The following is a 27,140-nucleotide window of genomic DNA, read 5'->3' as shown; positions in this document are numbered from 1 at the left end:
ATAGGACCTTATGTGTAATCCTGAGTCCCATCCACAACCTTGTGAGGTGAGACATTCCCACTAGAAAGGACAAGCAGACTGGAACAGCTACAGTGACAGAAGATAAATCTTCATGATGAACCTGACCTATACTGAGTGCAGTAGTTACTCTGAATACCAACAGAGAGAGAAAGAGTCTTCAAATCAAGTATCAAAGCTATCCACTCTGTACACAGGGTAGATAGGGATGGGCAACTTAAACATTGGCTACCTAAAATGAGGGGGCAATAAAGGCACGAAGTGACTGACTTACAAGGTTTCAAGAGAAAGTTTAGTTTAAGAGTATGGGGAGAAAGAAAGAGTCCCCACTGGATGGCTGTCAACTTGTCTAGATGGGTCTGGTGAAAAGAGATGGGGATAAGATTCATAAGGTTCAATAGTGAATAACTGTTACCCTGACTAATCGCGACTGCCACAATTGTAAAGGTAGAAGTTTTGTAACAAAAAAAGAGGAGTGGTTAATCTTACAGTCCAGAAACAGAGGACCCTAGGACCATCAAGAGAGAAGTGCACAAGCAGAATACTGGACCTTATCCAGAGAAGCAGCAGCACCAGAGATGGAGGCAGAGATGGGGGCATGGAGAGGGGGAGCGGCTGAGGACTCTAGATTCATGGACTAAGAAAAGAAAGACTAAGAGCTGGTGGCCGGGAGTCGACTTGCAGAATGTGCCCTTTGGAGATGTAAATTATTATATATGCCTGAATGTTTTTTTTTTTTTGGTTTGTGTGTTTTTTTTAAAAAGCTAAAGTGGATAGAGAGAAATACTGTTAACTGATGGTACATGGAGGGGATTATAATAAATGTAATGAAACAAGCTATATGATTTGTTGAATGTAAAACTGATGATATGCCCTGTAAACTTTCACTCAATGCACAATAAAACCTTAAAAAAAAACAGTGATCCAAATCTGTACCCTCTGACCGCAACTAATGGTTTCACCAGCAATCAAATAACTCATATAAAGAAACCATCATTCTTCCTCAACCAACAACCTTCTCCCCCAATTACCACCAAGTCCTAGTAATACAACCTTCTTTATACTCATTTCTTTATAAAGAAATATCTTTATACTCATCCAGTTCTCTGTATCCCAATGGTCTCTGATTCAGCTTTGGCTTCTCTTAGACTGTTACAATAACTCCCCTAGTTGGTTGTCCTTACCCAAGTCTTTTTCTTGCCCATTCCATCCTCCTTACAATCTCTCTCATCACAGATATCGTCATGACATTTTTGGGTGGCCCCCATGATCCACAGATATGTTTTGCAAACTGTGCTCACTAAAACCTTTCTCATGAGCTTCTAAGAGGGAACAGATAGAGATTCAAGCACTTGGATCACACATTTTGTTTCCATTAAAGCACTTTTGCTGTTTTCTCTATTTATGCTTCCAAACAAGGTCTAATTTGAGTCAAGGGATTCACTATAGTCATCTGAAAAATCACTAACACTTGGAGCATAGTAAAGACTTCTATGGGTTCTGGTGTAGTACTGGAAGATAAGCACTGCAAGGTGGGCAGTTCAAAAAACCCAGCTGTTCCTTGGAAACCCTATACAGGGTCATTAAGAGTTGAAACCAACTCAAAGGCCCTTAACAACAATGACTCCTTATGGGATGATTTGGCCTCACTCATGTGGCAGTGTAGTAGAATCAGCACTGGATTGCAAGCCACAGGGTCGACAGTTCAAACCCACCAGCTGCTCCTTGAAAACCCTATACAGGGTCTCTATGAGTCATAACCGATTTGACTGCACTTCGCAACAACATATGTATACACACTGGCCAAAGCAAATGCGCTCATCATTTCCTGAATATGAAATGGTCTTTCACATCTTCCTAAAATGATATTCTCATCTCTTTTAAGTGCCTTGAGAACTTCTAGTCTTTCAAGCAGTAGTTCAAAAGGCATGTCCTCTTTAAAGTTTTCTCCATTTTTCCCAGATAGATGTGGTGACCAATCATACAGGTTTTCTGGGATCTGCCTTAATTTTAACATTGAAGGTTTCATGTTCCTCAGGCAAGACAGAATGGGTGGCAGCTCTGAAGAAGTCCCAAAACAATCTATATGTATCCAATAAATTTTCATAAAGACAGTTTTGCAATAGGACTAACCCTTTAATTTAAAAGCATTACTATATAATATCAATTCACTATAGCAGTTTAATAAAGTTTAGGTTAAGATGTTAGAAAAGAAACTAGGAGACTTATATGTTAATATGCCAGTCACCATCAAAAGCCACAGCACCAATATAAAGACTCACTTTAAAAAGAGGGTAGAGTGCAGTAGAACATTTCTTAGTAAGTTCAATGTGTAAGATACAAAACAAATTTTCTCAAGGATGATCATTTTCTCATAGTGATCAGGCACCTAATTTACACTATGCAAATGTATTTACTAGGTATATACTTCAGAGAACAAAGAAAGGATTCAAACAGATAACAAAGTAGAAAAAAAAACAAAGACACACCCATGTGTCTATCAACAGATAAATGAATAAAAAAGATGTGGCATACACATATTATTTGGCCATAAGGAGAGTATTATTCAGTCATGAAGAAAAATGAAGTTCTGATGCACGCTACTACATGGATGAACCTTGAAAACATTATTTGTTGTTGTTCTTAGGTGCCATCGAGTCGATACCGACTCATAGTGGCCCTATGCACAACAGAATGAAACACTGTCCGATCCTGGGCCAACTTCACAATTGATGCCATGCTTGAGCCCATTGATGCTGCCACTTTGCCAATCCATCTCACTGGGGATCTTCCTTTTTTTCTCTGACCCGCCACCTTACCAAACATGATATCCTTCTTCAGTGACTGGTCCCTCCTGACAATATGTCCGAAGTATGAGAGACAAAGATTGGCCATCCTGGCCTCTAAGGAGCACTCTGGTTGCACTTCTTCCAACACATTCTTTTGGCAGCCCATGATACTTTCAATATTCTCCTCCAACACCATAACTCACATGCATCAATTCTTCTGTGGTCTTCCTTATTCACTGTCCAGCTTTCACATGCATATGAGGTTATTGAAAATACCATGGCTTGGGTCAGGCACATCTTAGTCCTTAAGCTGACATCTTTGCTCTTCAACACTTTAAAAAGATCTTGTGTAGTGTAGCAGATTTGCCTAATGAAATATGCCATTTGATTTCTTGACTGCTGCTTACATGAGTGTTGATGGTTGATCCAAGAAGAATGAAGTCCTTGACAACGTCAATCTTTTCTCCATTGATGAGAACGTTGTTTATTTGGTCCAGTGGTGAGGATTTTTGTTTCCTTTACATTATGATGCAATTCATACTGATCTTCATCAGTATTTCAAGTCCTCTTCACTTTCAACAAGCAAGGTTGTATCATCTGCATATCGCAGGTTGTTAATGAGTCTTCCTTCAATCCTGACACCACGTTTTTCTTCATATAACCCAGCTTCTTGGATTATCTGCTCAGCACACAGGTTGAATAAGTATGGTGAAAGAATACAACCCTGTCACACACCTTTCCTAATTTTAAACCATTTAGTGTTCCCATGTTCTATTTGAACAACTGCCTCTAGGTCCATGTACAGATTCCTCATGAGCACAATTAAGTGCTCCGGAATACTCATACTTTGCAATGTTGTCCATAGCTTGTCATGAAAACATTATACTCAATGGATAAAATATGACACATATTATCTGATCTCACTTATACGAAATATCTAAACTAGGCCAATGCACAGAGTCTCTAATGAGTGGTTTCCAAGGGCTAAGTCAAGGGGAAAATGGAATGTTGTTTCTTAAGGGGTACTGAGTTTCTGTTTAGGATGATGAAAAAATATGGAACTTGATGATGACTGGACAGCATATGAATGTAATTAATGCCACTGAATTGTATGCTTAGAAATGGTTGAAATTGCCATTTTTTTGGCTACATATATTTTACCACAATAAAAAACAACCATTTAACATACATACAATGTAACTGAACTATAGGAACAAGAGAGCTACTCGTCTATATCTCAATATCTGCATTATTATGTTCATGAAAAGTATTACTAGATAACATTTATTGAATTATTACTGTTTTCTCATAGAATCCACACGAAACACTTTGAGGTGTTGACTCTATTATGATGCCCAATTAACAGATGAAGAAATTGAGGCCTATGGGGCCAAGTCTGATAACGTGTCCAAAGACACACAACTAGTCACGGTTGAATGACTATCTGGGAGTGAGAGTACAGGGCCAATCTACAAACCACTGTATAATTTCACCTTTTCATGTACTCAGGAGCACTCTAGCTCTTTAAGAGAAGCATTGAACTGTTAGCCACAAGGTCAGTGATTCAAGCCCACCAGCTGCTCCGTGGAAGAAAGATGAGGCTTTCTGCTCCTGCAAATATTTACAAACCTCAGAAACCCTACACAGGGTGGCTATGAGTTGGAACCGACTCAATGGCACTCAATAATTCTCTGTTCTCAGTCACTGAGATAGGGGATCTCTTAGCAGAGGCAGACACGGGCCTCTCCAGAGAGGGGTAACACTGAACATAAGCAAATGGTTTATCTGTTACTACAATTCTACATCTAGAGAGGAAATGAAACCTCTTGAGATATTCTTCACTTGTTTAGAACTGGGAACAGAGCAGGTACACAGCTGGAGGACCTTCATACAATAACTTGTCAATTTATCTGTATGGATATACATTGAAGACTTATAAGCAATTTGTACTCTGGTTGTTGCTTACAGCCTATTCTTGTCCTATCTCCTTTCTCATTTTATACTTCAACTAACTTGGAGCGTTTTATGGCAGAGATTTGGTAACAAAGTGGCTTGACACCATCTGACTTCGTTTTACTTGTGACCTGGGATTTCAAAGGTTAAAGGCCAAAGTGTATGGCTGTCTCCGACATGTTTATGGATCTCATGAAAGGTCTTGACATTTCTTTATTTCTAAGAAAAGAGTAAATAGGGACAAATGCACAAAAATAAATTAGGGTGTCATAACTAACCTTGTCTGCCATACTTTGATTTACTCAACCCAACAGTCCATGCTAATAACAGAATAAGTAATATAGTCAAATTGATCTCCCATCTAGTCTTGCATACTCCTTTTCTCATCTGTTACTAAACTTTGTGGGGGTCTTTTTGGTTGTTTTGAAATTCTTAAGATAGCATTTACAACTCACCTATTATAGATTTAGCCCCTTAAAAATTGCTGGTCAAAGACATTGAGATACTAACTACTTATCTAGAAATACTGAGCAGGGACTCCATAGGCTCTGTGGGCTCATGGAGGAAACCTGGGAAACTCAAGCATTAAGCAAGGTTTGGGACGGTGGGAGCTTTGCGGGTGAAGAAGGGGCAAAGAGAGGAAAGTAAGGAAAGCAAAATGAAGCAGGGGGTAGAGGATAGTAGCTGTGGTGCAGACTAGGAAGCACAAGGCCGTGGGACATAGACAGGGGCCAGAGGACAATGAAGAGAGAAAGTGGCTGGTGGAATGAAAAGAGAAAAGAAAACAAAAGACTAGAAAGATTGGGAGGTCAAGGGAACTGGGAACCTACATCCCGTTCAGTTACTGCTGCATTTTTCTGGTTTTTACAAAACAAAATTACTCAAAACTTTGTCTATCTTCACCTTTAGTTTTCTCTTCAAGCTACACTAAACATTCGCCATTCCACGGTACATTTTAGGATTGCATTTGCTCATGTCTCATTTTAGAACATTAGGACTAAAAAGTGCTACCTCCTGATTCTTCAGGGCTTTTTCAAATTACCATATTAAGATTAAACAGCCTGACTAATAAATGTTTGGAAATATGCATAAATGCTTATCTAAACTGAGTTCAAGTTCTATTTGGTATGCAGCTCTGTACACAGTAACATTTGATTCTTTCCATGACACCTTAGAGACTACAGCGCATGCCCCTGTAACAGTTGTATCACTGCAGTGCTCTTCCCTGGCCTCGTCCCCAAGATTACTAACGGAGAAGGGCTACTAAGTCCCACATGTAGCACCCTTCACAAAATCATGAAATGTCTTTTCTTGGTAGGAGTGATCAGGAATTGATGAGAGATGTCTCTGAGCTCCCTTTTTTTTTTTTTTTAAATGTTTTATTGTGAATTATATGATAGTTTACATGGGAGAACTTCAGTTTTATACTCATTCCATCGTATATCATCTCACTGCCATGGTTCCAATCCCCTCCATGCATCATCAACCACCCAAAGGGTATATCCCAGAAAACCGCCCCCTACACTTCCCCCTCCTCCCCCCAGTTTTCGGCCCACAGTCCCTTTCCCTCTCTGGGTCCAAAGTCCCCAGTCGCTTCATCACTCCACGTCATCATCGCTGTCTCCATCTCAGGCATCTCTGTTTCTCTGGGCAGGATCCCGCTCTCGGTTCTTCTCTGTTGATGGTCCCAGAGGCCTCCGCTCCTATCCTGGAGAATTAATCACTCCCTTCCTTGTTACAAAACTTCTACCTTTGCATTTCCAACCCTCATAATCCGTCCTGATAAGCATTATTCCCTACAGTATCACGAGTTACTCATCTGGATTTCCTTTCATCATCTAAGCTCCCTTTTGAAGACAACTCTTTAGAGGCCTTCCTAAAGACAACACACTCAAATGATGTCCTTTTCTACAGAGTTGAGGAAGGCTACAGACTACCTGCAGCCAAAGAATACAGATTCAGAGTAGGGGACCAGTGAGTTTCCCTTTTTGATAAGTAAATCTCATGTGAAAGTCCAACTCAGAAAACAAATTAGAGCAGAACTCTTCTGGGGGAATACAGAGCCCTGCCCATGTGATTCTCGCCGTTGCCCCCTTGATGGAATTACACAGAATACTAAGGCTCCCCCTGATGGAATTACACAGAACACTAAGGCGCTAGGGCTTTTGAAATCTACTGGTAACCAGAATCAAGTCAAATTCCATTCCTCTGAAGACATAAATCGCTGGAGGCCCAGTGAGAAGTAACCTAAAGAAGATCATAGAGTTCCTGACTATCAAACCTGGGAACTCAAGTAACAGATGCACCTGGTAGAGAAACTATAAAACATCTTATCTACTCCTTACACATTTGTTGGTCACACCCTAGGTAAAAAGTCCCCATTAGTTTTGTTATCTAAACGCAAGGACAGTGAAAACATCAACCTGATGTATGAGATAATGTTAGCGCTCCAGGACAGATGGAAAATCGCCCAGATACAGTTCATTTTCTCTAATGGAAAGCTTATCTAAGACATCTCAGAGTGGCCTCTTATCAGAATGCAAAGGGAGGATCTTCTAAAATGTTGTTGCAACCAAGTTGCAAAAGGTTATGAAACAAAAAGAGGACAAAGGTAAAAAAAAAAAAAAAAAGGCAAGAAAATCCTGATCTTGGTGAAGTCATTTTTCACTGACAAAAAAACTCCAAAACACTGACCTCAAAAGCCACAGAATGAGTGGGCCTCTTAGTGGACAAATGTCCATCATCAAACGCCACAATTTATCTCTAAGATGAACTTTGATTTCAAGGAACAGGAGTCCTGGTATGGAGCTGTGGGTTAATGCACTGGGCTGCAAGGTCGGTTTGAACCTCAAGGTCAGTGGTTCAAGCTCCACTAACCACTTCTTGGATACCCTATACAGGGTCACTAGGGTTGGAACTAACTTGATGGCACTTAAAAACAACAATTAACTACTGATGTGGCACTGTGGGATAATGCCCTGGACCGCAAGTTCTGTTTGAGCTGTAAGATCATTGGTTCAAATTCACCAGCCGCTCCTCAGAAACCCTATATAGGGACACTATGAGTTGGAACTGACTTGACAGCACTTAACAACAATTAACTCCTACAATTAACCACTTAGTTCTAAGGAGCCCTGGTAGTGCAGTGATTATGTGCTGGGCTGCTAACAGAAAGAATGGATGCTGGACTCCACCAGCTGCTCTGAGGGAGAAAACAAGTGACAGTCTGCTCCTGTGAAGATTTGCTACTGTTGTTGTGGTTAAGTGCCATAGAGTTGGTTCCGACACATAGAGATCCTATACTGTATCTGGTTTCTCATAGCTGTATAGCTATGAGTTAGAATTAATTCCATAGCACATAACTACTTAGTTTTAGATCTAGTTAGTACCTATGTGGGCAAATACTGACTTCAAGTAGATGCTAACTCAAAGGGACCATACAGGACACAGCAGAACTGCCCGTTAGGATGTCCAAGGTTGTAATCTTTATAGTCACCATTGGCATGAGACTGTCATACCATGGTGGCCTATGTATGCTGGAAGCCATCTTACAAATCAGCAGGGTCGCCCATGGTGGCCAGGTTTCAGCAGACGTTCACACTAAGACAGACTAGGAAGAAGGAGAGGCAGACCACTTCTGAATAGTTACTTACTGAAAAACTTATGTATAACAGCAGAACATTGTCAGATATAATGTCGGAGGATGAGTCCCTCAGCTTGGAAGGCACTCAAAATACAAGAGAGGAAGAGCTGCCTTCTCAAAGCAGAATTTGTCTTAATGACATGGATAGAGCAAACCTTGTGGGACCTTCATTAGGTGACAGGACACAACTCAAAAGGAGAAGAAACAGCTGCAAACATCCATTCTTAATCAAAATGAGCAATATACAAAGTATGAATTTAGGGAAATTGGAAATTGTTAAAAATGAAATGGAACGCATAAAAAAAAATGGATATCCTAGGCATCAGTGAGCTGAAACAAATCAGATAATCATGTTTTACTATGCTGGGAGTGACAAATTGAACAGAATGGTGTCACATTCATCATCAAAAAGAGAATTTCAACATGTATCTTGAAGTACCATGTTGTCTGTGATAACCTAATATCCATCCGCCTACAAGGAAGACCAGTTAATACCACTATTATTCAAATGTACGAACCAACCATCAGAGTCAATGATTACGAAATTGAAGAATTCTCCCAGCTTCTTCAGTCTAAAACTGATCAAACATGCTATCAAGATGTGCTGATTGTTACTAGGGACTAGAATGCAAAAGTTGGAAACAAACAGAAAGGATCAGTCACTGGAAAATATGACCTTGGCGATAAACATTATGTTGGAGATTGCATGATAGAATTTTGCAAGACCAATGAATCATTCATTGCAAATACTTTTTCAACATTAAAACACATGGATCTCACCAGATGTAATACATAGGAATCAAATTGACTCCATCTGTAGGAAGAAGCAACTGAGAAAATCAGTATCTTCAGCCAAAAACAGGCCAGCGGGAGACTATGGAACAGACCATTAATTGCTCATATGCAAGTCCAGAATGAAGTTGAAGAAAATGAAAACAAGTCCATGAGAGCCAAAATATGACCTTGTATATATCCCACCTGAATTTAGAGAGTATCTCAAGAACAGATCTGATGCATTAGACAGTGGTGGTAGTGGTGGTGGTGCACCGTGGAGTCAGTTCTGACTTATAGAGACCCTGAATAGGGTTTCCAAGGCTCTAAATCTTTACAGGAGCAGAAAGCCTCATCTTTCTCCAGCAGAAGGGCTAGTAGTTTTGAATTGCTGACCTTGAAGTTAGCAGCCTGACTCGAAAACAAAATTTGAAGAGTTGTAGGATGACATCAAGAACATCCTACAGGAAGAATGAAAACAGTCAATAAAGACAAACATACAAACAAAAACCCAGGAAAGAAAGAAAAGACAAAAATATATGCCAGAAGAGACTCAAACTTGCTCTTGGGCACAGAGAAGCTGAAGTGACTGGAAGAAAATGAGGAAGTACAAGAGCTGAACAGAAAATTTCAAAGGGCATCTTGAGAAGACAAAGTCAAGTAAAGAATGTGCAAAGAACTGGAGTTAGGAAGCTAAAAAGGAAAAACATGCTCAGCATTTCTCAAGCTAAAATAATTGAAGAAAAGTTTCAAGTCTCAGGTTGCAATATTGAAGGATTTAATGGGCAAACTGTTGAATGAGGTATGAAACATCAAGAAGATGGAAGGAATACACAGAGTCAATGTACCAAACAGAAATGATAGATAGCCAAAGATTTCAAGAGGTAATATATGATCAAGAACCAATGGGACTGAAGATAGACGTCCAAGTTGCACAGAAGGCATCAGCACAAAACAAAGCTATAGGTATTGGCACAATACAAACTGAAATGTGTCAATAAATTGATGCAGTGCTGGATGCTCGCACTCATCTGGCCAAGAAATTTGGAGGACAGCTGCCTGATGAATCTATTGGATAAGATCTCTATTTATACCCTTTCCAAAGAAAGATGACCTAACGGAATGCAGAAATCATCAAACAATGTCATTAACATCACTTTCAAGTAAATTTTTTGCTGATTTCAAAAATGGTTGTAGAAGTACATTGTCTGGGAGCTGGCAGAAATTCAAAGTGGATTACCACTGCCGACATCAAAGAGATCTGGGCTAACAGCAGAGAATATCATAAAGATGTTAACTTGTGCTTTATTGATTATGCAAAGCCATTTGACTGTGTGGATAAGAAACTATGGATAACACTGCAAAGACTGGGTATTCCAGAACACTTAATCGTGCTCATTAGGAACCTATACACAGACCAAGAGGCAGTGGTTCAAACAGAACAAGGGGATCCTGAACAGTTTAAAATCAGGTAAGGTGTGTACCAGGGTTGTATACTTTCAGCATACTTATCCAATATGCTGGTCTTGTGTGCCTTCAAGTTGGTTCCGACTCATTAGTGTATAGGGGTTCCAAGAGTGGCTGGTGGGTTTGAACTGCTGATCTTGTGGGTATCAGTCCACTGCTTATCCTACAGACCCACACCAGGATTCATTAAATTTGTATGCTGAAGAAGAATGTGGCATCAGGAGTGGTGGAAAACTCATTAACAATCGGCTTGATGGCACCTAACCACAACAAAATCCTCACCACTGGACCAATACACAATGTTCTTATCAGTGGAGAGAAGATTGAAGTTGTCGAAGACTTAATTTTTCTTAAATCAACTATCAGCACTCATGGAAGCAGCAGTCAAGAAATCAAACGACGCACTACATTAGGCAAATCTGTTGCACAAGACCTTTTTAAAGTGTTGAAAAGCAAAGATGTCAGTTTGAGGACTAAGGTGCACCTGACCTAAGCCATAGTATTTTCAATAACCTCATATATATACATGCAAATGTTGGACAGTGAATAAGGAAGTCTGTGGAAAAGAATTGATGCATTTGAGTTATGATGTTGGAGGAGAATATTGAAAGGTACCATGGGCTGCCAAAAGAACAAATAGATCTGTGTTGGATGAAGCACAGCCAGAGTGCTCCTTGGAAGCCAGGATGGACAGAGTTCATCTGTCTTACTTCGGACATATTGTCAGAATGGACCAGTCAGTGGAGAGAGATATCATGTTTGGTACGGTGGATGGTCAGAGAAAAAGAGGAAGACCCCAGTGAGACCGATTGGTCAAGTGGCAGCATTAATTAGCTCAAGCGTGGCAACAATTGTGAGGTTGGCCCAGGACTGGGCGGTGTTTCGTTCTATTGTGCATAGGGTCGCTAGGAGTCGGTACTGACTCAATGGCACCTAACAACAACAGCAACAACAGTCTTTACAGAAACAGACTGAAACATCTTTATCCCACAGAGCAATAGGTGTGTTCAAACCACTAACCTTTGGTTAGCAGTAGAGCTCTTTCAACACTGTGCTACCAGGGTTACGCATTTTTTTCTTTTTCCCAAATCATGCTTTAAGGACACTGAGGAATAAAATAATAAGATAGCAAGGAGATAAGGAAAGGTCAGTCCTGGTTAATAGTGAGTCTTCTCTCATCACCAGATTTAAATTTTTCTTTCCTCTTCCTTGCCTAGTCAGAGGTGCTTGGATTTCTAGTGGGCTGTGGAATCAATTTCTCCTTTGGCTGTCTTCTGAGTCATAACTCACCAGTCTGAGCTGTCTGCTTCTGAATTACAATCTAAATGAGACTTGCAGTTAGCTTTCCTATGGCCAAGTCCCATTTTCCTTTGCTGAATTCCTGACAACTCATGATTCTTAAGAGCGGTCTATCTTTTGGTAGGATATGTGTTTGTGTGTGTGTGTGTGTATTATTAAAAAGAAAACCTGTTACTATGTTATAATTATTTTAGTTGCATTTATCCTAATTTGCCCCTCCACTCAAATTAGGAGGAGTGTCAACAAACCATCAATAAACCTTGCTGTTCCATAATGGCTTACGGAAAAAGAAGGGAACGCTACCAGCTCTTCCTGAAATATATTCAAAACAATATTGACTGAGTGCTAGCAAAGTATGCTTGCCTCTCTGGTGCTCAGGAAGTTTATGTCTGCCTTTAATTCCAAATGAGCACGTGCCATCAAACCCAGACATTCCAACCCACAGCACAGGTTCCAGTAGCTGGAGTGAACTAGAAGCAGATTGGACCTTAATTGCATTTTTTTAGTTACCAAAGATGATCTAAGGAGCTCTGGTCACGTAGTGGGTTACTCATTGAGCTGCTAATCGCAAGGTCAGAAGTCAGAATTCTCCAACCACTTTGTGGAAGAAAGAAAGATGAGGCCTTCTGCTCCCGTAAAGATTTACATTTTCAGAAACCCTATCCAGGGTTCACTATGAGTTGGGACTGACTCGGTAGCATGAAACAGCAGCAGTGATGCTTTGACCCTTTTAAACTCTCTTGCCTAGGCCGTCAGGATAGCCAGAATTTCCATGAGCTGTAATAAATAATGAGGATAACTAACATTGTGTCGAGCTTTAAATGTAGGAAAAAGAAGCCTCTTAGTGTAGACAAGAGATCGACATTTAGATTCCTGCCCTCCCTCTTTTGCCATACAGGTAGTTGTAGTTAGTTGACATCGAGTTGGTTCTGACTCATAGTGACCCTATGCACAACAGAAGAAATCACTGCCCAATTCTGTGCCGTCCTCACAATTGTTATGTTTGAGCCCGCTGCTGCTGCCATGTGTCAATCCATCTTGCTGGGGGTCTTCTTGATTTTACTGACCCTCCATTTTACCAAACATGATGTTTTTCTCCAGGAACTGGTTCGTCCTGATAATATATCCTAAGTATGAAAGACAGAGTCTTGCCATCATGGCTTCTAAGGAACATTCTGGCTGTACTTTTTCTAAGACAGAGTTGTTTGTTCTTCTGTAAGTCCATGGTACTTTTCATATTCTTCTCCAGCACCATAATTCAAATGTATCTGATTCTTCTATGGTCTTGCTGATTCACAGTGAAAACACCATGACCTGAGTCAGGTGCACCTTTGTCCTCAAACTGACGGCTTTGCTCATGAACACTTACTTCATAGAGGTGTTCAAGAGCAATTTGCCTAATGCAATACATTGTTTGATTTCTTGACTGCTGCTTCCATGAGTGTTACCTGTGGATCCAAGCAAAATGAAATCTTTTACATCTTCAATCTTATCTCCAATTATCATGATGTTATTTACTGCTACGTACACTTGTGAGGATTTGTTTTCTTTACATTGAGTTGCAACCCATACTGAAGGCTGTAATCCTTGATCTTCATTAGAAAGTATCTTAAGTCCCTTTCTTTTCCAGCAAGCAAGGTTGTATCATAATGAGTCTTCCTCTAATCCTGAAGCCATATTCTTCTTTATATAATCCAGCTTCTTGGATTACTTTCTCAGCATACAGATGGAATAAGTCTGGTGAAAAGATACAACACTGGTATACACCTTTCCTGATTTTAAACCACTCAATATCCCCTTGTTCTATTTGAACAATTGCCTATTGGTCTATTTATAGGTTCCTCATGGTGTGGTGATGTAGGATAAAGCACTCTACTGCAAGGTCAGCTTGAACAGAAAGGTCAGCAGTTTAAACTCACCAGCTGTTCCTTAGGAACAATGGGCTCAAGCATGGCAACAATTGTGAGTTTGGCCCAGGACCAGGCAGTGTTTCGTTCTGTTGTGCATAGGGTCACTGTGAGTTGCTACTGACTTGATGGCACCTAACAACAACAATGTGATGGCTGCAACTATGGATGCCTTGACTGAGCCAGACCTTACATGGTCCGTGGGCTGGACATTCCCCACCCATGAACTAGGCTAAAGGTTTGGAAAATTAGACTTAAACAAGTGGCCCACAGGGTCCAGTGGGGACTTCAACTTGATGTCATTGAGACATTCTACAAACTGTAAATTTCATCAAAACCACTTGACAAGAACAGCCATGGTATGTGTGAATGTAAAGTTAATAAAGAGACAGTCTCTCATTGCTGTGAAATGAACCAAACCAAATTATTTCTTTTAAAGAAATGATTGTGCATTTGTATTTAGAAGCAGGTCATTAAGGTGCGCCTGACTCAAGCCATGGTATTTTCAATCACTTCATATGCATGCGAAATGTGGACAGTGAATTAGGAATACCATAGAAGAATTGATGCTTTTGAGTTATGGTGTTGGAGGAGAATATTGAAAGTGCCACGGGCTGCTAAAAGAACCAACAGATCTGTGTTAGAAGAAGTGTAGCCAGAGTGCTCCTTGGAGGCCAAGATGGCCAAACTTTATCTCTTACACTTTGGACATATTGTCAGGAGGTACCTGACCAGTTGCTGGAGAAGGATATCATGTTTAGCAGGGTGGAGGGTCAGAGAAAAAGACGAAGACCCCTAACAAGATGGACTGGTAAAGTGGCAACGATTGTGAGGTTGGCCCAGGATTGGGCAGTGTTTTGTTCTGTTGTGCTTAGGGTCGCTATGAGTCGGTATCGACTCGATGGCACCTAACAACAATAACAACAACAGCTTTAAAGTATATATCTTCAATTAACAAAAGTTGGGGGAGAGCAGCAGAACACCAACATTGGTTTTCATTTCAACCCAGTCACTTTGACAAATAGCAGGAATAAGATACTTTAATATTGAAGGCAGCACAGAGACTGGCCTGGGGTCACAGAAGAACATGTTCAAAGCCAGTGATGTGGAGTGTGAGGCCTTCACGCAGTGTGAGGACAGTAAGAAGATGGTCTCCTTTCTGTCTCCAGGATGGTACCAACTTCATAACATCAGTACTGTTAATAACTCTCTGACCTTTAAAAAGGCATTGTATGAGCAAATTAGGTCAATTAGTACCAAGTAACTTCACATTTCAAAAAGACCCCATCTACATTATAATTCGGAGGGTTCTTTCTTTACATCAACGATATATTAATAGGCATCTGTACTATTCATAGATGGTGTTTGTTGTTTGCTCAGTTGTAAGAGACACACAAAAAAAGGCACACTGAAAAGTACAGCCCCACACTTCACCTATTCAGTGTTACCTGTATCTGGTAACTGTACTGAACTATGCAGGACAGATGGGGGTACAGCCAGTGGGGAGGGAAAATGATGGAGGGCATAAGGAATCCAATCTCCCTTCATGAGTGGATACAAACACTGTAAGTATTCTTTCTCTTCCGATTTCCTTTTCTATTGATATGTAGATTTCCTTCTATTATGCAGCCCTGGTGTGGTACTGTAGTCTAAGCTTTGGACTGCTACCCAGAAGCAATTCAAACCCACCATCTGCTCCTTGGAAACCCTATATGGGCTCATCACTGGATGGCATGTATTTATGTATCTATCTACTTATCCATCCATCCATCATCTCCTATAATACACATGAGACTCTTTGCTAGGTGATTGTCATACATTATTTCACTTAATTGTCTCACTATCTACAAATCTGTTATCATCCCATTTTACAGAGAGAAAACAGGCTTAGAAAGCTTGCAAACTACCTGCCAAAGATCCCAGGTTGCAGGTTGTACAGTCAGGACACACCCCCATCTACCTGAGTACATGAACGGAACTCTTTTTACATCAACACGTCACCCTCTAGCACTGTGTCGTTCTTTCGCTCAGTAACTTCTTTCCCTCTCAAATTGAAAATGGTAGATGGGTGGTAACACTGGAAGAATTTTAAAGAAAGGACTAGCCTAGCGTAGCGGTTACGAATTGGGCTGCGAACAGCAAGGTCAGCAGTTCGAAACTACCAGCTGCTCCATGGAAGAAAGATGAGACTTTCTGCTCCCGTAAAGATTTACAGCCTCGGAAACCCTGGTCAGGGTCACTATGGGTCGGAACCGAATTGACGGCACTTAACAACAACAGTCCTCTTTCACAGATCTCCTGAAGCTCTGGTCTGGTCACCAAAACCCACTGCTGCTGTGTAGATTCGTATTCATACCAACATTATAAGACAGGGTTGTTGTTATTGTTAAGTGCCATCAAGTCAATTCCAACCCATAGCGACCCTGTATAGGATTTCCAAGGAGCGACTGGTGAGCTTGAACCACCAACCTTGTGATTCAAACGACTTTGCTGTGTGGCACATTAAGCCACAGAGCCACACCAGGTAGAAATGTCCAATAGGGTTTCCAAGACTTTAAATCTTTACAGAAGCTGATTACCACATCTTTCTCCCAGAGAACAGCAGGTAGGTTCAAACTGCTGACTTTGTGATTAGCAGCTGAGTGCTTTAACTACTGTGGCAGCAGCATTTGTAACTGTAGCTCCACAGTAAGACCAGCACTCTTGTTCTTAGGTGCTTTCAAGTTGGTTCTGACTCACAGCAGCACCCCTACAGGACAGAGTAGGATTGCCCCACAGGATTTCCAAGGTTGTAACCGTTACAGAGTCCTGGTGTGGTGCTGGAGGATAGGCACTAGACCAAAGGTCAATTTGAACCACAAAATTGATGGTTCAAACTCACCAGCTGCTCCTTGGAAACGCTGTACAGGGTCACTATGAGTCAGAACTGACTCAATGGCACTTAACAACAACAATCTTTACAGAAGCAGATGCCCACATCTTTCTCCCATGGAGCAGCTGAGTACTTTAATCGTGGCCAGCAGGGTTTGGTTGGCCCCATCACCAGGTTCCCCTCAAAATGTAGGCTCCCTGAAGGCTCATTTTATTTCCATTTCTCTTTAATCTTCCGAATGGTTTTCAAATTTGAAATATGGGAATATAGCTGCAGGAACTGAATTTTCTTTCAGAGAATATGAGGATAGCATATTTGAATTCAAAACTATAAAAGTACTTGTGGCACCTAGCAGAGAGAGGTCTCAACAGGGCTAAGTCAATTATAGATTCATTGGAGGTTGATGACATGTGATGAGTAATAACCAAAATTATTAGAGAAAACTCTTTATCAGTGAAATTCAACAGGGTGGTGTTTCTGACAGATCTTTTTGTTATAGCTTTAATGTACGTTTCCTAAACCTGGAGGCTTGCTAATCTCCAAGTCCATGTTTAGATACAAAATGGTGGATTCTAAGAGACAAACTGGCAATTCTTATTTCTAATCCCAACGTAGAAGATGCTTATGAAGATTAAAAACTGTTTCTTTTCTTTCTAACAATTAGCAGCTGAGCTTAAAGAGCGACCAGTTCTAATTAAGGAACTGAAGAAGGTAACAAATGCATTATTGAAACCAGTTGCTTTGCCGAGTCATTATATGTAAACCTTAAATTCTGCAGGTTGTAAATTACTAATTAGAAAGCAAAAAGCAAAATAGGCTTATAATCCATTTAGTGCCTCTAAACTCCAAAGAGTTAGAGGAGGAAAACCATGGAAACAAGAGGCCAGATATGTTCTTTCACTGCTATTTCTTAGTGGGCACAAGTGGTTAAACAATAAGGAAAATCCATGTAATTATCTTGATGTGCTAGTCCATAGGTCAGGGGTGGGCTTGATTACATTCAGGAAGGGCTGACCCACAAGTGGTGGGAAAATGCCCCTTCTTTTACACTCAGCCTCATGCACAGCTAACCAGTGTACATGCCTCATTTTCAAGAGATCAGAGCACTAGTATTCAGTAGGGCTTTCACTCCTATCTGTTGTTTTCTAAGCAGTGCAGGGAATAGGATGAGAGGCCAAGTACCAGAGATGAATTAGGAGGGGTAAGGAGGAGGAAGCTGTTCCCCATTCCAAACATAGGTAATGCAGCTCCCCAATGCAAAATCTTCAACTGCAAAAACTAGGCAATCTATTTGTAGGCTTCTGTACATGCACAAAAAGTCACAAGCAACTTGACTTGAATACGGATTTCACAAACTTAACCCGAAAAGCCCTAACCTTTTACTAAGGAAAACTATTTCTGTACACCAAGGGTAAAATTCATGCTTACATTAGATTACTTTTTAAAAAAATAAACGCACTTACATAGCTATAATTCTCAAAATGAAAATTTGTTTCATTATCGGCAATGATTTATTGAGCAGCAACAACTTGCTGGGTATTGACTGGAACACATCGACACAGTAGTAACCTGGTAATATCACAAATTTCATTGAGACTATCGAGTAGTAAATAAATGGAAATCGTCTGGGTTGGGTAGGTCAGTTTGCTACTGTGGAAGCAGAAAGTTTGATCTACAAGTGATCCAGTTATCCCCACAACGAAAAAAGGTCCATTTTGTAGCCAGATCCCACCACCTTCTGTTGAGAACTACACTGGAGACGGTGAGGAGGGGAATGCTTGCTAAACTACAGAAGTGAGTCAGCAGCTGTTTTGTTGTGTATTTCCTAAGGGTGGGCCAGAGCTCTGTAGTTGTACATAGGGTCGTGCAACTGTTCATGGAAAAATGGAACTGAGAGATTATGGGAATTCTCCAGAAACTTGTACATATAAAGGGTGTCACGCTGATGTAAAGAGGGGATATACAGACTCAAACTCTCTGTAGAAACTTATGCACACTACCAGTGCCAAAATCATCTTGCCTGTTGTTTGTGTCCGTATTGCTAAGCCTAAGCGTGAATTTTACCCTTGCTGTTGTTGATAAGTGTTGTCGAGTCAGTTTCGACCTATAGCGACCCTGTATAGGGTTCCCGAGGATCAGCTGGTGAGCTTGAACCAGAAAGATCATATGATAAATAATAACAACAATACTCTTTTTCTTATGACGTCTTGCTTTTTAAAAAAAAAAAAAAAACAAAAAACAAAAAAACACACACATATTTTTATCTAGAATGCTAAAGAATTTTAAAGATCCCTATCATTGGAAATACTGATAACAAAGCACTTTAGGAAAAGTGTTGCAATATCCTCAGATAAACGAAACAAAACAGTAATGTTGAGAATTATAGCTTTGGGCTTCTTAAGTCATCTGTTCCAGGAAAGAGCCCATCCCAGTCCCCATTGGGGGAGGTAAGGAATGGTATTTAACCTTTCCCCAGAATTCTTTTCTGACTTACCCTGAGTGGATTTTCATTAAGGTAAGGGGGTTCGCCTTCTACCATTTCAATTGCCATAATCCCCAGAGACCAGATATCGACTTTTGGACCATAAGCTTTTCGAGTTACCACCTCAGGTGCCATCCAATAGGGGGTTCCCACCATAGTGCTTCGTTTACTTTGCTCAGGGGTGATCTGTGCACAGAACCCAAAATCAGCTGCAGAGAAAAAATAGTCAGTTAAAATTGACTCAAATGATTTTCCTCTTTAATGAGTCATTTTCAGATAATGGCTGAACTTCCTTTGTTACATACTGAGCTTACACAACTTCCTAGTTCACAGCCTTTGTTACCACTGTCAGCTGCTCCTGGTTTTAAAAGGGTCTGAAATCACTGGCTGATGTGGCTTGACTGTTCATGTTACTTCAATCTTACAGGATAGTTCTGCTTTCTAACTAGACATTTGTCATTGAGGCAAGGAAAGTCACTAGAAATTTTCAACCAAAATATTAAATGCTTAATGTTTACCATTAAATCCAAAAACTGGCCATGATCTATAGGAGCACACATTATAAGAAAAACTCTGTATTTCAAACAGGACCGGAATTGCTTTCAAATCAATCACTTTCATTAGCCATTATCTTCTCAAGATAGACAGTGAAATAGTAGAAAATGCTTGATCTCAGACACCATCTGAACCAAAATACCTACTCAATTTAACAGAGCCATCCATCCCGAGGAGAATATTGTCACTCTTTATGTCTCTATGGATCACTTGGTTTGAGTGCAAGAAATCCAATGCTTGCAGGCACTATTGAATCAGAAAAAAAGTTCCATTGTATCAATCACAGAGAATGGAAAAATAAATGTGTTTCATATTGAAATAAATTTTCATTAAGAGAGCAATTTCATTTTGTCAAGTAAAATAGATGACTAAATGCTTGACTACTATTTTGAAAGCACATTACAACTTACATCAGTGATGTTACTTAGCATTATACATATGAAGGCTCCCAAGTGTCCTTTGAAGACTGGGACATAAAAAGTGGTGACATGATAAATACCACTAGTCATCAATACAGTCAAATTAACAAATTCATTTAATCATATTGTATTTTAACTTAGCTATCTGGAGGAAAAGGATTCGGTTTGGCCTTTTATAGATGTACTGATCTGCTTACATAATATTTGATTCAGAAGGCCTGGAGTAAGGCCCAGGAATCTGCATTTGAATAAGTGCCCCAGATGTTTCTGATGGACAGCCAGACTTGAGAACCACTCCTAGGCTGTGAAGTCATTATTGCTACTTATTTGCAAATGGCTTTCTATTGTAATATTCAAAAAACAAATCAAACTCATTGGCTCAAGATAGTCTATTCTGAAGAACTGTAAGTTTGATTTAGTGCAGGAAGAGAAAACATGTGTTTTATGGACCTGTAAGTGTGTTCAGGAAGGGAGAATTGAAATGGAATTTAAGGGAACAATTTAACGAAAGGAACAAGCAAAACTAGTGAAATTATTTGTTGTGTTTGGTCTTTTACCCCCATCACTGGTTCTCTGGAACTGTAGAAGTACTAAACTGCTAACCAAAAGGTTGGTGGTTCAAACCCATCAGCCATTCCTTGGATATCTCATACAAGGTTGCTATGAGTTGAAGTTGACTCTACGAGGCTTAACAACTGGTTTTCAAGTTTCAGTGTGTCAGAGTTCTTACTTATCCCTACAGAAAAATCTCACCACAATGAACGAGATGGTAATGTCCAAGAGGAAACATCAGCAAGAGGCATGTTTTGTTTAAATACTGAAAAAAATATAATAGAAAATATTCTTAATTTAGTTGAAACTAAGGGTATCATGGTGGTGGTGGTGGTGTGCCATGGAGTTGCTTCCGACTCATAACGACCCTGGATAGGGTTTCTGAGGTAAATCTTTACGGGAGCAGAAAGCTTCATCTTTCTCCCACAGAATGGCTGATAGTTTCGAACTGCTAACCTTGAGGTTAGCAGCCTGACTCATAACCACAACGCTGCCAGAGTTCCTTAAGGGTATCATACTGTTATTGAAAAAGAAACAGACCCTCAGATCCACTAAAGGGCTATAGGGATTATCCAGAATTAAATGTGAAAGCAACTGTTTATGGGCTAATAGAAGACCTCGCATACATTGTCTTCTAGAAAAAGATGGAATTAGAACGTGGTCTATATATTTACATGGCTCACATTGCACATGCAGCAGAAAACATCTATCATATGAACATTCCCGTATATCAAAAAGAAGCCCCTATGTCAACCTCATTGTTATTGTATCTTCATGGAGATTACAGCATGAGAGATTATATGGCATATCATGAGTAGCATTAAGAGAACTCAGAGAAATCCATAGGCTAGGATTTAAAATACTGCTGTTGTTAAGTGCCTTCAAGTTGGCTCTCCAGAACTTTTGTTAGAAGAGATGTCCTATTGTTACTTTTCTGTTATAAACATTCTGAATAATCATGGATTATTCAGAATGTGGCATTCTTGATAACTATATGGTATTCTTGATAACAATGGGCATATGAATGCCCATTGTGGTATTCTTGATAATTATAAATGCTCTATTCTTACCTCTCTGCAGACAGCTGCTATCTGTCCTTCATCCATACAAGTTTCCGTGACCACATCAGTCAAAGAGCCACCAGCCAGGTATTCCATGACTACCCATAGTTCATCACCCACTAAGTAACTATAACAAGAAAAGAAAAAGACTGACTTAGGCCTAAGGAAGTGGGGACTTTCTGATAGATGCATTAAGAATGAGTCTGACTGTTGGTCTCTGCAATTGAAAATATTAGGTAATGAGAAAGTATTAATGGTGGTGATAATGAGACAATCAACGGGTCCTCAGATATGACTAGCAGATACAATTGTGCAACAGGGGATGAAATATTACCAAGAGTCTTCTAGTGACTACTGACTATTGTTAGTCATGCTAGGGTAAAAGCTTGTTTCAATGGGCTATTTGGATAACTCAAGCTATAATGTTCACTTGTGAGACTGAACCAGCTCATGGTGCTCAGATTCTTTTGCATATTTATTCAAATATTAGCATTATTCTGGAGTTTACTGAATTAATTACAGAAATGTTTTCAGGGAACTGCTGAATCAAAAAGATTTATGTTTACAACAGATTTATTGTATGTGTCATTCCTTGTTCCAATAGAAGTCATTTGTGCCAAAAGTCCATCATCTTTTAGGACTGTTTCTGTCTTATCTATAGCGTCACTATGATTCAGAATTAATTTGACAGCAGTGGATAAACAGGCACTTTAAAAATATTGTCAGTGCTCTCTGGCCCCTGCTCATCAAGAGTGATGAGGTATAATGAAATGAATGGTTCCAAAGATTCAATGCTGTTCTAAGGCCCACATCAATGTGAAGCAAGACTTTCTATCCAGTGACTCTCAAATTGTTGTGTCCAGAAGATTCACCTGAAGAGTCGGTTAAAAATGAAAATTTCAGGCCCCATCTCTTTTAGCTATGAAGAGGGTCCTAGAAATTTGCATTATTTACAAGTATCTCGGGTGATTCTGCTATGGGTGGTCCCTCAATGACATTTTATGAAACTGATCTGGACTGTAAAATTGAATCTTTCCTCCCTTTCCTTTTTTTTATTCCCTCTGTACCACAGGTCTACTTGGCACACAACACACAGAGCAAGACCATGCACTCATTGATTTTGGAGACCTTGTCTATTTCCTTTGAATCCTCCCAGAGCACATAGTATAGTGGAACTAAACAAACACTGAAATTGAATGAGACAGATGTTAAACCACAAGTGTAGAGTTAGTGCTGTCTTTAAATGCTATTCATAACCCATTGTTAATACTACTGATGAAAGAGACATTAATTAACCTGGTCTAGGAAAAAGGTTTGAGATTAAAGTCTCAATTCCCTGGACCTAGCTGTCAGTAAATCACAAAACACCCATTAAAGCAGGGCCATTGTAGTCAGCCTTCTGCACTTGGCCTCCCAGAGATGGTACTGGCTCCATACAAACACTTGATGAAATGTTTAAAACACGACTGCCCTTGCATATACACAGTAGTCTATTTCCTGCCAAAGTGGAGTCACATTTTGAAAAGGAAACTACCTAAACATGTTTAGAATCAAGACCATAAAATGGGTTTCTTCAAGAGTTTTATGGGTGAACAAAGATAAGTGGGTTTAAGCTTAGTAACAGATACGATACTCAAACACTTACTATCATTTTGAGACATAGTTGTAGAATGAATGTTAAAAGAATAAATCCCAAGTAAAACTTGCCAAGAAAATGACATGCTATCAAAACAAAACAAACCAACAATACGAAAAAACCAAGTAGATAATGAGCGAAAACACTTACCTATCTAAATAATTAACAATATTAGGGTTCTTATTTTCCCTCATGACTAGAATTTCATTAATAATTAATTCCTTTTTGGGCTGCTGTTGAAGATTCATCTGCTTTATGGCCACCTGAATAACAATGACAATACAAGAGTAATTTACAATCACCAGAATAAAGACAAATTTCCAGAGCATGGGGGACACAGAGTAAGGCATACACATTCTTTTTCTACTAAGCTTTCTCTGTACCACACCCCGCATCCTTTCTTTTCTGGTCAATCATAAATAAACTATCCACTTCATATGCTTTGGACAGTAGTGAAGTTAATTCCCACATCAACCCAGTGCAACCTGGTTTAGGGATGCACTCGCTTGACTACCCATTTTTACAGGTGTAGAGGCCATCAAAGAGGAAACCTGATATGTATGAATAAAGGATAATACTCATAGAGCTCAGGATTGAATGTCAGCACTTACCTCTTGTCCTGTTGCAATGTCTAGTGCTGTATAAACAGTACCTGATGCCCTGTGAAGGTGAAAATGACCAAATTAATGAGCGATCAATGTGTTACTGGCATGTTTCAGTGAAAATATAGATTTTTTTTCAGGAGAGGAAAATTAACAAACTCAAGATTAAAGGATAAAGCAGATAAGGAAAATTATATAGTAATTGCACCTGAAATAACCATGATGTGTCCCTTGTGGGGGGCTGGGAATGCATCAGACTTTCTGGCACCAGCCTGTATCCCATGGCACTATGCAGTAATGAACTGAGCAAGATGACCTTGCTCCTTTTAGGGGGAACTTCTGGATATTCTGAATACTTCTTGGATGTTACAACAACTAATAGTGCAGGTTTCTGATTAAACCAAAACACAGTTTCGGATATAAAGTTATCACCTTTTGCTTAACTATAACTTAATCTTAATTTTTAGCATAGGGACAGATTGGATTTTTTCATGCATTTTGAATTTTTAAGAGTTTCTTTATCTACCAAATCAATCACTCTTGGCGTTGTACCTGTACTGTAGCTAAACATACCATTATCAATGCTGCTTTATTATTAATCCTTTTTAATTCTGTTTGCAACATTTTTCAACAGCTTCTATTCTGAGGTTTTACTGCAATCCAATAAGCCTTTAAGATCTCATTCTTTAAGTCTTGGACATCTCATGCTTCCATTCTGACTTTAATTACAGGGTCTGCTTGCTTTGCAAATAAAAATTACTTAGTAAAGCTGAATTCATGGTAACTCTCTGTGACACACACATGCATTCTGAACATCTCCCCTCTGCTCCCACAGGAAACAACTAGTCCATTTCTTATGAACGTTATGCAGATAAAAGGAATTCACATAGAGATCGATCCTGTGATTCAGTAGGCATGGTAATGCCCCAACACTGCTAGTGAAACTTTCTGATAATTTTGCTTCACCCTTGTTCTCTAACTATACCTGCTTTTGCTTTCTGAGCCCAGGAATTCTTTCCTGATGTCATTCCTCTGTAATTTTTCTCCCTTATCTTGGAAAGAGCCAGAAATATTTCTCACAGGCCTAGGAATTTTATATTAGCTGTTCTCAGGGAATAAAATGGATGGTGTAGTATGAGGAACATCTGACCATTAGTAGAGACGCAAGTTCTAATATTTGCCCTAATGTCAACAAGTTATGCTATTTAAGACAAGTCACTTCCCCTCTCTGGTTTCAATTCTCTCACAGGAAAACAGTGATCATAGTAACAATAAAAATACATTGAGCATATTGTGTATGTGTCAAAACTGCATTAAGAACTTTATATAACTTATTAAATCCTTATCATAGTTCTATAAAACAGGAGGGTATTACTATTCTCATATCACAGATGAGGAAACTGAGGCCTAGAGAGATTACGTAATCTGTACAAATTTTACAGTTTACAATTCAAGCCCATTTGAGGTAGCTATCTGGAAAATATGAGGGGGATTCAGAAAGTTCGTGCAAAAATGGAATGAAAAGATAATGGAACTTTTCTATGAACTTTTCGAAGCCCCCTCATGGTGGAATAAGGCCACTTTGTCTTTAAGTTTCTTTAATTCCATGACTAGAATCTTCAAACTCTTACTGTCTTCCTCACTCTGCTTGGGTATTCAAAATATCTATTAGGCCTACACTGAAATATCACATTTAATCAATAGGTACTACCATCTCAGCCAGGATTTGGTCATTTTGGAAATTCCTTAGGCTTGAGACTTAAATCAAACAAATCAGTCTCTTAATTTTGAGAGTCTGGGTCCAAAGCATTATTTAATGGTGCTCATTAAATAATTGTTGAATAAACAAATTAATAAATCCCTTTCCAGGTAAGCACAGAATTGTCAATAAAACTTTGCTGTGGAGAAAACATTTCACTCTACTCAAATCTACATAAAACCCTTCCCTCTTGGGATAAGCTATCAAATATTCTTGATCTCCATTATTTGTCCTTTTGAACTCTGATTTGTCCAGAGTTCAAAAGAATACATCACCTCCATCTGGTGTGTATTTCAGCTGCAACAAGCCCTGGGTAACTACTTAAACCAAATTGCAAAATAGTTTTCAAACATGCCTTTGCCTCTCTATATATGTAGGCCACCCTCATAATTCCTTCAGATGTAAAAAAAAAAAAAAAAAAGTGATAATATTGCAGAGAATCGAATGGCACAAAGTACACAAGCATTTAGCCCTGTTCTCAGATCAGAGATGGTGTGCAATAAAGTAACACCATTATTATCATTTGTTGTTGCTGGAGGTGACTGAGGCAATGAGTTATTAGTGGGCTTCTCTTGATCATCCAGCCAAAATAGCCTGTCCCTATTTTAAAAACAGACAGAATTCTACATTTTGTAGAGTAGTCTGGAGTCCTTTTTTTAATCAATGTTTTTGCCTTTTTCATCTAAGCTCGCGGCACGTGTATCCAATAAAACTGCATGCAGAAACCCTAAATTTATCAAACAAATTGGGAGCTGTTCCAGTTAAAGCTAAGGAAGGAGAGCCAACTATTCCTACCTAGTTGGACTTCCCATATACATCCTAACCTCCATAGCTTAGTCCATTTCCACTGCCCTGGGGGCTAAAATTGTGATCAATTTGGAGTACAATCCGGATTAGTGTTTAACATCTTCAGAGCTTTACACTTCAAATCCTTACTTTTCTGTCCACCATCCCCTCAGCATTTCATTGTCTTAAAATTGCTAGAGTCCTACCCTTGGAATCCCAATATCCTGGGTTTTATTGCATTCAGTGGTATAGAATTGCATAACTCTAATCCACAGAGGTTTAAAGACCTTGAAACTCTAAAACATCTACAATTATTAACTCAAAAACAAGCATTACACCTCACTTTCTCAATCTCCACCATATTGTTGTTGTTGTTGTTAGGTGCCATCAAGTCGGTACCCACCCATAGCGACCTTATGCACAGCAGAACGAAACACTGCCCGATCCTGGGCCAACCTCACTACTGTTGCCACGCTTGAGTCCATCAATGCTGCCACTTGGCCAATCCATCTCGTTGGGGGTCTTCCTCTTTTTCTCTGACCCTCCACCTTACCAAACATGATATCCTT

At 39.6% G+C, this 27,140-nt stretch overlaps 1 protein-coding gene across 4 annotated transcripts in view; it reads right to left on the bottom strand.

The window, feature by feature from the left end:
- Positions 1 to 27,140, bottom strand: part of PAK3 (p21 protein (Cdc42/Rac)-activated kinase 3) — a 384,476-nt gene that overhangs the window by 12,495 nt on the left and 344,841 nt on the right. For all 4 annotated transcript variants that reach the window (XM_006873248.1, XM_006873245.1, XM_006873246.1 and 1 more), the window contains 5 exons: positions 24,036 to 24,084; positions 23,575 to 23,687; positions 21,798 to 21,915; positions 19,903 to 20,002; positions 19,214 to 19,410 (listed from right to left, as the gene is read on the bottom strand). In XM_006873248.1, coding sequence (XP_006873310.1) covers positions 19,214 to 19,410; positions 19,903 to 20,002; positions 21,798 to 21,915; positions 23,575 to 23,687; positions 24,036 to 24,084 — 577 coding nt within the window. The remainder of the gene's footprint in view (positions 1 to 19,213; positions 19,411 to 19,902; positions 20,003 to 21,797; positions 21,916 to 23,574; positions 23,688 to 24,035; positions 24,085 to 27,140) is intronic.

The sequence above is a fragment of the Chrysochloris asiatica genome, unplaced genomic scaffold, assembly GCF_000296735.1.
Source record: "Chrysochloris asiatica unplaced genomic scaffold, ChrAsi1.0 scaffold00231, whole genome shotgun sequence".
Lineage (NCBI taxonomy): Eukaryota > Metazoa > Chordata > Mammalia > Afrosoricida > Chrysochloridae > Chrysochloris > Chrysochloris asiatica.
The sequence above is the reverse complement of the archived record's forward strand: the minus strand, read 5'-3'. Positions and strand labels throughout refer to the sequence as shown.